The sequence below is a fragment of the Phragmites australis genome, chromosome 20 (assembly GCF_958298935.1).
Source record: "Phragmites australis chromosome 20, lpPhrAust1.1, whole genome shotgun sequence".
In the NCBI taxonomy this organism is placed as follows: Eukaryota; Viridiplantae; Streptophyta; class Magnoliopsida; order Poales; family Poaceae; genus Phragmites; species Phragmites australis.
The window spans coordinates 2,208,149-2,219,774 of record NC_084940.1 but is presented as its reverse complement, the minus strand read 5'-3'; the positions used below and the strand labels follow the sequence as shown (position 1 = coordinate 2,219,774).

Below are 11,626 nucleotides of genomic sequence, written 5' to 3'. Positions count from 1 at the left end.
CAATAAATTTTGTCTTTTTATTTCTCATTATATATATATATATATATATATATATCATATTTTTGTTTAAAAATATTTGAAAAGCTAGATCATTGTATTCTTTGCGCCACCAATTTTTTTCAAAAAAAAATCATGACTATTTTGAGAGTAACGAAATGCAATATTTTTTATTTTTATACCTGTCACCTGCTTCTCAAGTTACATGCTGCGACATAGTTATTTTTTATTTGGTCTTGTAAATGACTTTAAGTAACTCCTTCGTACCTGGCTCCAACTTGAATCTTTTTATCGTGGTTCATCCATGGGAGTTCAAGGACATATTTAGTTGGCATAAAAATAAGTAGCAAATTATTCAAATATGATAAAATATGCAATGCACGAGGCGTTAAACGTGTTTATCGTGATTTACGTAATATATAATATAAAAGCGTATTTAGTAAGGGGGCATACTAGAATATTTTATATTGAAAACATAGTTATAATGCATATATATTTTGGACACATCAGTTGCACACCGCCATCCACCATGCGGTAGAGCACGATGATGGCGTCCCAGAACCAGAACGGCCTCGGTGTGGCATCTGGAGCAAGACGCTGAGCTAAGACAGTTAGAGCGGGCCACACCAGGTGAAGAGCGCGACACTGGAGGGCAGTGAGACGGAGGTAACTATGAGCATGCCGAGCAACAGCAAATCGAGAGAGAGATCAAGATCGAGACAGGAGAGAGAGGGAGAGAGCAAAAGAGGACAGAAGGAAGAAGAAAGGGATATCGAATGATATGTGCGCCCAACTTTTTCTAATGGCTGATTTTGTGATTTGTTTTCTCTTGGTATTGCCATGTCATAAAAAAACAGTCTAAGGAGAAAAATCAAACTGAGGCAAGACTGGGGGGGGGGGCAAAATATACGTCTTCCATCATAATAGCGAGTGCACTAGGCCACGGCCCATGGGCCACTAGTGGCCTGTGCAGGCCGTTGTAATGCCGTCGATCTGATCGATCATGTGCTACTGTTTGGCGCGGGCCGTTGACTAGTCTTCACTATCGTCGCCTTAGCTCTAGGCGGTTTTTCCTCCAAAAAAACATTGAAAAGAAAAGAAAAAAAGGGAGGGGGCTGGTGGGGGACGGGGAACCAAACCATTACACGAGAGAAATGGCAACGGAGAAGCGCCAGCGCCGCCACTCACCGCCGGCCGCCACGCCCGGCGCCTCCTCCTCCCCCTCGAACCCCGATGCCGCCGCCGTATCGCTCTCGCCATCCCCCCCGCCGGACCTCGTCCCGGACATCGCCTGCCGCCTGACCTCCCTCGAGGACTTCTTCGCCCTGCGCGCCTCCTGCCGCGCCTACCGCGCCCTCCTCCCGCCATCCCGCGCGATCCTCGCCTCCCAGCCTCCGCTCCTCCTCGTCGCGCTCTTCCCCTCCTTCTCCGAGGCGCTCTTCCACCTCCCGCTCCGCCGCCTACACCGATTCCGCCTCCCCTGGGGCCATCACCTGCCCCAATCCCGCCACACCCTCATCTACGCGCACGGCTTCCTCGTCACCGCCACCACCGCGTCCGCCCAGTACCCCCCGAGGCTCTTGCTCCTGCACCTCTTTTCCGGCGAGCAGCTCCGCTTCCCCAAGGTCCCCGCGCCGTTCACCCGCGTTATCCTCTCCGACGACCTCGCGGCCGTCCTCTTCCTGCCCGGCAGGCCCACCATTCAGCACTGCCATCCGGGGGACGCGCTCTGGCGCGTGACCTGCGCCGATGCGCCCCACGTGTTCCACGATATGCTCTTCGTCGATGGCACCCTCTACGCGCTGCTTGGCCTCCGTCTTGCCGCAGTCGAGTTGTTAGATAGTTCGCTGGAGTTGTCCTTTCTTGGAGAAGAGTTGGATGACGAGAGCAGGCCGGCGGGAGACCGATTCACGCTTGGAGAGTGCGATGGTGAGGTGCTGCTCATCAGTGAGGACCAAAGTGAGATGATAGTGTTCCGTGTGTTTCGGTGGGTGTCTGGGGAGGGGAAGTGGGTTCTGATTAATAGCTTGGGCGGACGGACACTCTTTCTTGGTTTCCATGGATTTGCGGCCTGTGTCGGTCCAGATTTCCCAGGAATTCGAGGCGATTGCATATATGCAGTTGGGCCGCGCTTGGGTGAATGGCATGAATACTCTTTGGCTGATGGAACGTACGATGTTCGCTATGCTGAGTATCCAGGTGCAGCACCACTGAACAACAATTCACCTGTCAGACCTCCAGTCTGGGTCTTCCCCAGCTTGTGTTGATGCAAGCCTGAGAATTCTTTCAGAGCTTTGTGGAACATATGAATTTGGCATGAAGTAAAGCACGGTTTGCTTTATCTCTGAAATTGCAGTTGCTTAATCTTAACATGTCATTTCTGATTTCTGTAAACAGTATATTGTTGTACCTATGATTACTAGAATGACATATTACCAGTTAACTGTTTTTCTATGGAGAACGGGCTAATTGTTACTTTTTATTGAGATAGAGAATACACTTGTTGATTTGGTCCGTAAGAGTCAATAGTTTACATCTTGCTTGTAAGTGAAGATACGAATATGATTTATATATGTATTACGCGCCTTATAAAATCTTTTTAAAGCTCTTTACTTCTGTCTTGGTGTATTACCGGGAGATTGCAGCAATTATGACTACATTGGTGTGCCTATAGTTAGAAATTTTGTATATCGCTGTTAAGTGTGTTTATTCATAAACTAGCTCATAATATGTCTATTCATAAACTTGCTCATTGGTATGCGGAACCAGTTTTTTTTAATTATTAAGGTATTAATGTGTTGGAGTACTTTCCCTAAGATCACTTGTATGGTTAGATTCATCTTATATAATAGCACCTGGCTTTAGTAGGATTAGGTATTTCAGCAGACGCTTAGGAAAGATCACGAAGGGCCAGCCCATATTTTTACTAGGAGCAGGCAGTTCAGCAGAAGATGCCCGAGTATGCATATTAGTATATTACAGAAAACCTGCCAGATTACCACCACAGAACCACCAAAATAAGTGTCTTACAATGAGCGGACACAACATAACAGAATCAAACCTGGGAAAAAGGCAGAAGATTGTAGTTCAAACCTGCTCAGGTATGGAATTCTTAAGGATGTTTACCTTTAAGTCTTGCATCCATAATTCTCCAGCAGTCCTGACCAAACATTTTGACCACTGTAAATTTAACAACAATTAATTAGCACCGAACTCTCACCAACTTTTCTCATTTCAAAGATTATAGAAATTCTACTTTCCAGTTCTTCTAAAAAGACCATTGGAGAGTCAATCAGGAGAACTTTCAGCCTTTGCTACTGTGGCACTATGACACTGTTTACTACCAACACCTTAAATACTCCAACAACAGAATTTTTACTGACGATACCAGAGTAAATGGTTACAGGATTTTCGGATGGTGTATGTTTAATCTTCGCCATATATTCCTCTCAAGAAAAGAATTCTTCTCATCTGTAGAAATTTTCTATGGAATTTTGCATGTTATAGGTGATATTTAGAGAAATCAGTGTTATCCTACAGGAATCTGTGGCAACTGCTAGTTGAATTTCCATATTAGACTAGTGGCTTCCTTGGCTTGTCAGCTTCTTAATGGATAACGTTGCAGCCTGCAGATTCTGCAAAGTTGGTTTTGTTCTATGGTTATAAGACCAGTTATCCATCCATCAAATAGCATGAAGTGTTACTCCTTTTTGTAGATGATATCTACCCTTAAAACTAGGACTCCTAACAAGTTCAAATTGAATTACCGGCTTCGCTATTATTACCTTAAGCTTATGCCTGCGTGGTGTTATCAGGTATTGCAGTTTGCTGCCGCAGATGAGCAATTGTTAGTCTGGTTACTCGCTATTGAGAAATTGATGTGCTCTAACTATATCCCAACTTTTGACTGGTGTATGGCATGCCGATCTCTGAATGGGCGTGCATGGTTTTTCTGGCTCGTGTTTAGTGTTCAGACTTCAGAAACCCATAATTCATTCAATGCTTTTCAACTACTTGTTATCCATGGATTGATTTTATACATTTGGAGTCTGCTGACGAGTATGCAAGTTAGCAATTCCGGATGCAAAGCTGCTGAACTTGTTCTTAGTGATATGTACAGACAAATCACTGAATGCCAACTTTCCATGCCAGATAGGCCACCTTGTCTTTTTCTCAGGCTCTTGTGTTGATGTCAGATTGTTCAGAAACTTCAGGTGAGCAACAGCGCGTTGAGAGACGATGACGACCCATGTATCTTCTTCACGAAAATGGAAGACAAAAACTTCACTCTTATCTGTCAACGGAGTCGTTCTGCATCTGTGCAACAGTTCTTATATGTCGATGCAGTCGTTCTACTGTTCAAAGTATTTCCAGAGGCCATTCGTTTGCTAGAACGTTTGCCTACAAAGATGCCTTGCCGTGCCGCGGATGACAAAAGTATGAGGACCGCCGGTGTGCATTATATATTCGAATAAATTGGAATTCACAAAGTACATAAAAAATGAAATCTTATGAGACAGCACCATTTGCACAGTTGCATTATACTCCCGCTTCAGGGTCATATAGCAGTTTCAAAGCTTTCCTTCCATACCAGTAGCTATCTAATTAATACATGAAAAAGAACACAAAAGCACGAACAAAATGGTAAACCGTACTGAAAATCCAATGACACAGCATCGTTTGCATAGAGCGCTGATTGCATCATCACCGGAGAAGCATTATCCTTCATCGTTATAGACACTCATAGAGGTTATATCGCAGTTTCATTCAAGATAAGTTGACCGAAAGCTGATTTCTGCTTCCAATCTATCTGGCGAAGTTCATCACTGATTGCCCACAGAGATTGCTACCGCTTGCACTTTGCTTTTGCCATTTTCTTCCTCTTCTTCTTCTCGGCCTTTGGGATCTTTGTCTTGCGAGCTTCTCTTTTCTCTTCCTTCACTTTCTTCTTGTTCTCCTTCCTAGCAGCCTTCATTTCCTCCGGTCCCATCTTGGGATTAGCCTCGTGCCATGAACCATCTTCATCAGAACTTGAACAAGATTCACTATCGTCCTCTTCATCTTCCGCCTTATCCTCCATTGAGCACTTATTTTGCAGGTCCAAGGGCTCTTCCACCGTATTCTGTGGCAATTGTTCTTGCTGCTTTTCAGTTTGCACGTTATTAGTCCGCACAAATCCTAACAGTGGCTGGTCATAAAGCTTATCCGCTGTTGGCTCGTAACCAAAGGATGAGCGCTGCATCATTGACATGTTGACTATATCTGCCTCGCACTGCTTCACAAAATCCAACGTCTATGCAAAGAAATCGAGTGAATTAGTAGTAAGCCATGTAGTAGAAACATTAAAAGGATTAACACACATAGTTGCAAACTGATATGAGACATCTGGGAGAGATCACACCCTACAGACTACAGCCAAAACATGTGGAACGTTTTCCATGTGCTCTTGATGAATGATGTGTAGCAAAACATAGAAAATGAAAGTTTGTTCTGACAGCAGGATCTGCTACTTAAGATGCTAATCATTGAAGGTACACTTAAGACAAATATGAGCAGATGACAAGATTGAATTAATCTTACCTGCACAATGACAGTTGGAGAAATTTCATCATCATTTGCAACTGTATCTTCACTTTCCAAAATCTTTTGCTGAACCTGTGATTAACATAATATTGTTAACCCATGAAATTTTCTGCCCATCAAGCAGCATGCATTATCATGGTGGCCTGTAGAAAGCTATGAATACACTTGAAGATTGAAAGGTGCTCAAACATCCAAGATACCTTTTCTAGGTAATCATCGACATCTTCATCAGCAATGTTTTGATCAATAACAAAATTAAATAAATCTGCTACTGTCATGACGGCGACACCTCGTTTTTTAAAGAAGTCCTGCGTACAGTGTATCGTAAATCAGACATAGCAATTTATGAAAATCTGTGTGGTGATCTGTTCAAGTTCCACATACAGTGACATGCAAGCAATCTTCCTTCAAGAAGTCCAACGCTGAAGGATGATCAAGGTCAACTGATTGCGAAACATCAATGATATACAAGTGACCCTGCACAACAGGCAAATTCGGAGGGAAATAAGAACCAGTAGTCTAGAAAAATGAAAGATGCGATATGGAAAAAGAAGGCTTAATTAACAGGTGTTCAACTACCTCAAAATAAAGAATGTTGTATTCGCTCAAATCACCATGGACCAGCTTGCACTTTTGGTAAAGTGTCCGCATTGTCGTAATTATCTGAAAACAAGGTGCACTCAGTATATGAGAAAACTAAAAATGATACACGAACTGAAATATAATAATGAGAGCTTTTGCCTGTCTCGATTCTCTTCACCCCAATCTAGTGTAAGATAATATTTATCAAATGTTTCCAGACATATTATGTACCTCAAAGTAACTTTCACGCAACTTGTCATCAGAGAGAGCAGCATCCTTAAGACGAGGAGCAGCCCAACCTCCTTTCCCTGATGGATAGACAAATAAATTTATTAGATAACGTGTTTTGACAATACAATTAAAAATACTTTTGTACTGCAAGCAAGGTAAGCATGCTCCCAACCCAAATAATAATGAAATAGAAATACACCATTGTTACATGGGAAAGTAGTGAAGTATACAATAGACAAATGCGAACATAAATTTACCTATGAATTCCATCACCAATACATGAAGCCTCAGGAGTAATGGTACCGGGCATCGGATTCCAGCTGCTCTCACTCTGTAATGAGGGTAACAAAGAAATGGATGGATTCAAATATTAGAACTACTGCATCACCTGTTTACCTGACTTCCAACGGTTATTCAACCCTTTAATAAGGTTGTTCTTTGCTAAAAAGCATTTTTTTTTTGCAAAGTTTAACCTAAGATGGGAAATATAGGGAGCAGAAGAGATTAATAGACAGAGCGATAAACATGGCATGCCATGAAAAATAGATCTCACCGTAGAAGATTTCTCATTTCCTTTTCAGCCCAGGTCTTAACCATTTTCCGAGGATTATGCTTGCAGTAACCATGTCTAAAACGATAATCTCCTTGAACATATCGGTCTCTATCCCTGCAATTAACAATGAAACAGTTTCTTAACATGCATGCTTTTTCAGATGATTTTTTTACAAGTAATAAAAGGATAAAGAGCATATCCGCATAATCAGCATTTCTGCAGTAGGTTACAGCAAGCATCTATAGTTGGAAACAAAAACAAGCATAGAAATTCAAATCTTACTTAAAAACAAGGACAGAGGTTTTATAGACTTTAATTGCTAGCTCCTGGCCATCTGTCTTTGTTGCATGATAGACATTTGCCTGCACATGGAAAAAAAGGATTAATATTGACTATGTTAGTAGATATACTCAATCAGGAAAAAAGAGAGATGCACTAGCAGGTCAAGCAGCATTCTCTATCTTTTTCTACAGCTCAAGGATCTGTATATTCCATTTATTATTCTCATAATGTTTTTAGGTCCACATTGAAGCGAAATACACAAATAGAACAAAACCAGCTCACTAGCATATGCACTGCATCTCAATAGTTACCTCTTTCCCTGTAGAAATGCAACCATTTATGTTATTAAAAACACCACGGTTTAACATCTTGAACAAAACCATGCGTGTTCTTGGGTCAATAGCCTGCATACAAACAAAAACCATCCAGTGTGCAAAAAAATTACTTTACTGAAATATAAGTCATTAGATAAAGATAAACCAACTAATCCACTTCAAATGCACTAAGCATCGAGAAGAACACTTCTGCCTCTCAATACTACGTATACAGCAAGCAATAGCTAGTAAAAGTGGACATCAGATCTGATGAAAATTTGTAATCAGCAAATAATTAAGATTATACAGACTGAGAAATTTTGATGAAGTGGTCAACAGTAGTCCAACAGACATAATATTATTGACTGTTGGTAATCGGAAATGGAATGGGTTTTGAAAATGTTGCGACTAAAGGTAGAACAGGAGGTGAAATGAGCTAATGCAAATTCTTATTCCTATGTGTGCGTCCAAAAAACATTATACAATAAATTTTGATTCCTTGGATATTAGATACACGAAGAAACTTTCAAACCAACCAGCTTCAATTTAACAGGAGAGCTAGCTAGGTTCAAAGGGGATGGAATGGTACAAAAGGATTATGCAGGTGCCAACAGAACATGTTCAATTCCAAAAGGCGCAGGACGAAACAAAAATAACCCAGAAGAGAACAATTACAGACCTGTTCCACTGTAGCACGATCAGCCTTCTCGTTGTTCCTTATCTTCCCAATTGCTGTCTCCCTTATACTGTCCCTGATTGCAGTAGTTACCGAATTCGACATCCCCACATTCATCCTACCTTCCCACTCCTGAGTCATTCAGAATCCATCACATGAGATATTGAGCACAAAAGACCACAACACTCGAATGTACATATCATGCACATCTCCCTTATAAGCGCTCTATCGTGTTTACTATAACCATCTTTTAGACGCGCTCCATACTGAGATAGAATGTAAATTTGCAACCGATATAGTTCAATACATAGCTAGCAACGTGACGCCAGCATTGCGGATCGCCCCGTCGTTTAGTAGACTCAGTTTCTAATCTAATTCTAAAGTGCAAATGTTTTGTTAGCTATTACAGCATACAGTTTTACACACGAGACAGGAAATCCTCGACCCGTATAGCGCATTAGCGCATCTCCAACATGTGCAGCAGCACAAACAAAAAAAAAATCTACTACTCTGGAGTGAGGAGTTGAAGCTGCATACCTCCAACGGGGTTGCGCGGATGTGGGAGGCGAGCTTCTGGGTGCGGTTGGAGAGTGGCTGGAGGGGGCGGGAGAGCACGCCGCCGTGCGCGTTCGGCCTCCGCGCGGCGGGCGCACCTCCAGAGGTCGAGAAGGCACCGGAGAGCCGGGTTGAGCCGTCAGCGCCCTCCGCAGCGTCGAGCCAATCCAGGGCATCGCCCACTTCGGAGTCGGAGACATCTTCCGCGTCGGAGTCGGACCACTCCTCCGCAGGGTCGGGCTCAACGTGATGCATCGTCGGCGAGGGCATACTAGCTCCGATGGAAGGAGTCCCGGCTCGTTGTTTCGCGTTTCCGGCTGCGAGGAGACGACAATGACGAGTCGCGGCGAGCCGTGGCGGCGGTAGAAGCGGGAGAGGAGAGCGAGCGAGCGAGAGGGTAGGGAGAAACCCTCGTCAGAAGAATTCCAGCTTTACCCCTGTACGAACAAGAAGGCCCAGTACGTTTCAGGCCTAAAATGGCGGGGCAGACCCGGCCCGACAGAGGGGTATCCTGACGTTTTCTTGGACCGGGCTCGAGATCGAAGCCCAGCTGCGAATTCTTTTATTTTTAAATTAACTAGTTTTTTTGCCCGTGTTTTGCACGCGGCGGGACGCGAGCGCTGCGCGCGCGGGACGCGCGGCGCGGGAGGGCACGGGAGCGCGCGTGGAGGTACGGAACGTGGGCCCACGCGCACGATGATAGAAAATTAGCAAACGTTTAAGTAGGCGAACCCCCTCGCCGCGCGGCACCGCCGCGGCGTCCGTGGAGGCGTCCTCGTGGGGTGCGCCCCCGGAGAGGGCGCGGGCGGAGGAGGCGGCGGCGAAGGAGACGGCGCAGCGGCGTGGCTGAGCTCGGCTGTGGGGGATAAGGTGGACGAGCTGCTGCGGCGCGAGGAGATGGAGAACCGGTCGCTGCTCGAGGGCGTCGAGGCCGCCGAGCGCCGCCGCGTGGAGCGCGCCCGTGCCGCGCTTGCTGACATCGAGCGGCAGGAGGCCGCCGCGCGCCTCGCCCGCGAGGAGGTCCGCCGCCTCGAGAAGCGGCGCGACGAGGTATGCCACTATTCACCGCGACGTGCTTGGCCTCCAACCTGTTCGTTGTTTTGCCTGATCAGCGAACGATGCCCATGCCGTGATGCCCGTGACGGGTGGCCGAGGTGGGTCGCTCACGGTAGAGCAACTTCGCCTGACCAGATGTACCCGCAATCGCGTCCAACCTCCCACACTGCTGCACGGAACCCACTGCCGAGACGTAGCATGAACCGGAACCACATAGTTCTGGTGCGATGCGATGTTACTGTGCTAGTGTGGCCCTTAGATGGTAGGTGATTGCCACTGTTGCATTTGAGCTGATGTGGTACCAAATATCTCGAGGAATTATGCTATTTATATAACCAAACAATAGGACCATTGCTTTCGGTGCATCTGTGCAGGTGATTCAGGGAGGTAATCCCTTCGTGCCAATGCAGAGAGCTCTGGCTATATATATATATACCACCAAAGAGATTCTATTTCTAAAAGCCAACTAGACAGCTTTAACATTGTATTGCCTTCTACTGAACTGACTTTGCAATCCTTCTTGGGTTCAACATGTCCTTTGGACATTTCTTCGGGTAAAAGCGACAAGCATGAGAGCCATAGTTCATAACTTGGAAGTTGCATCTTGTCTGCTTGCTTCATCATGATGTGTTATGCATATCCAGTTTGATATTCATTCTAAAAATGAAAATAGCTTATTTCAATCATGTCATTTGGTCTGGTAAATTAAATATAAATGATGCTTCTATGTTTTTTTGGGCAAACATAAGGTACCAATAGCATCTGTCATGTGACATCAACTTTATATGACATTGAAGGCTGAATGATTATTGGTTGTGACATCAACTTTATATATAATACAGTTCTGCAATCATTGAAATATCTTCCTTCTCGTTGCCTGAAGCTCCGTATGAACTCTTTATTTCTGAATAATGTGCTTACAATACTGCATTGCATAAACAAGATTGCAGAGTCCCAGCGGGAATTGCTACAGGCAAGAGAAGTGATTGATGAAGCCCAGCGTTCCTTGTCTTCTAATCTTGAGGAAGGAAGCTTTGGAGATGTTTCAAGTTGTGATATTGATGAAGATAGTGAGAGACTAGAATCTGTAAAAGCTGCAGCAGTTTCCTCTGTAGTTGGCGTTCTGGCTAGTTTGCCCATATCTTTCTATGAAGTCCACAATTTGCCACAACTACTTCTTCAGTCATCAGTTGTTTTCATAAGTTGTGCTTTGTTTGGAGTCACATTCCACTACGCCGTTAGAAGAGATCTGAATAATATCCAACTAAAAACAGGGGGCTCCTGCCGTGTTTGCTTTTGTTAGAGGTAAAACCAGACGACATCGTTTCTAAAAGCCTTTCTTCACATATTCCTGAGAATGCTCATTTATTTACTGGAACTAAACTGTCTGCAGGCCTTGCTCTGTTAGAATCTTGTAGAACCGTCGAGCTGAGTACTGATACCTTAATATCAGTTGCTCTTGATGGTGCAGTTAGTGTGGTTGAGAACATTTTCATATTTCTGCCTGCTGCTGTTGCACTGGACTACTGTTTTAAGATGAGATTTTTGAGTCCCTTTCCTACAAGAAAACAATAGCTTTGGTGAAGAATATGTACAATCAATAATGATACTGATTGCTCCGATGACTAAATGTAATACAAATGATATATTAGATTCATCACATCAAATATTTCCCTGTGCGTTCAAAGCTTCATCAAGTCCATCAAATAATGGTTTTTACTCGATAGCTGGATCTTCACCTATCTCCTCAGACTTATGTGAGATAGATAGCACATAGCTTTGCGAGCATGAATTTTG

At 44.1% G+C, this 11,626-nt stretch overlaps 2 protein-coding genes and 1 pseudogene across 2 annotated transcripts; 2 read left to right on the top strand and 1 right to left on the bottom strand.

Moving 5' to 3' along the window:
* Positions 1-1,100: 1,100 nt before the first annotated feature.
* On the top strand, positions 1,101-2,511 carry LOC133901854 (uncharacterized). Its single transcript, XM_062343388.1, has one exon. The coding sequence runs from the start codon at positions 1,152-1,154 to the stop codon at positions 2,262-2,264; it is 1,113 nt and encodes a 370-aa protein (XP_062199372.1). The 5' UTR covers positions 1,101-1,151; the 3' UTR covers positions 2,265-2,511.
* Positions 2,512-4,435: 1,924 nt separating this feature from the next.
* LOC133901853 (uncharacterized) lies at positions 4,436-9,245 on the bottom strand. Its single transcript, XM_062343387.1, has 12 exons — positions 8,756-9,245; positions 8,222-8,350; positions 7,540-7,632; positions 7,229-7,308; positions 6,947-7,060; positions 6,651-6,724; positions 6,394-6,470; positions 6,160-6,243; positions 5,965-6,057; positions 5,781-5,888; positions 5,578-5,652; positions 4,436-5,290 (listed from the first exon to the last, which is right to left on the bottom strand). Exons 1-12 carry the CDS (start codon positions 9,041-9,043, stop codon positions 4,844-4,846), a joined length of 1,662 nt encoding a protein of 553 aa, XP_062199371.1. The 5' UTR covers positions 9,044-9,245; the 3' UTR covers positions 4,436-4,843.
* A 4-nt stretch (positions 9,246-9,249) lies between these two features.
* LOC133902320 (uncharacterized) lies at positions 9,250-11,522 on the top strand (annotated as a pseudogene).
* The last annotated feature ends 104 nt before the right edge of the window (positions 11,523-11,626 follow it).

Bases quoted from the DNA above. Each gene is read 5' to 3' on its own strand.
- LOC133901854 (XM_062343388.1), top strand. From the start codon at position 1,152: ATGGCAACGGAGAAGCGCCAGCGCCGCCACTCACCGCCGGCCGCCACG.
- LOC133901853 (XM_062343387.1), bottom strand. From the start codon at position 9,043: ATGCCCTCGCCGACGATGCATCACGTTGAGCCCGACCCTGCGGAGGAG. The intron at 7,061-7,228 runs GTAAGATTTGAA...TGTTAATTGCAG, and splicing joins ACCTCTGTCCTTGTTTTTAA to GGATAGAGACCGATATGTTC. The intron at 5,889-5,964 runs GTATGTGGAACT...CACTGTACGCAG, and splicing joins AAGATTGCTTGCATGTCACT to GACTTCTTTAAAAAACGAGG.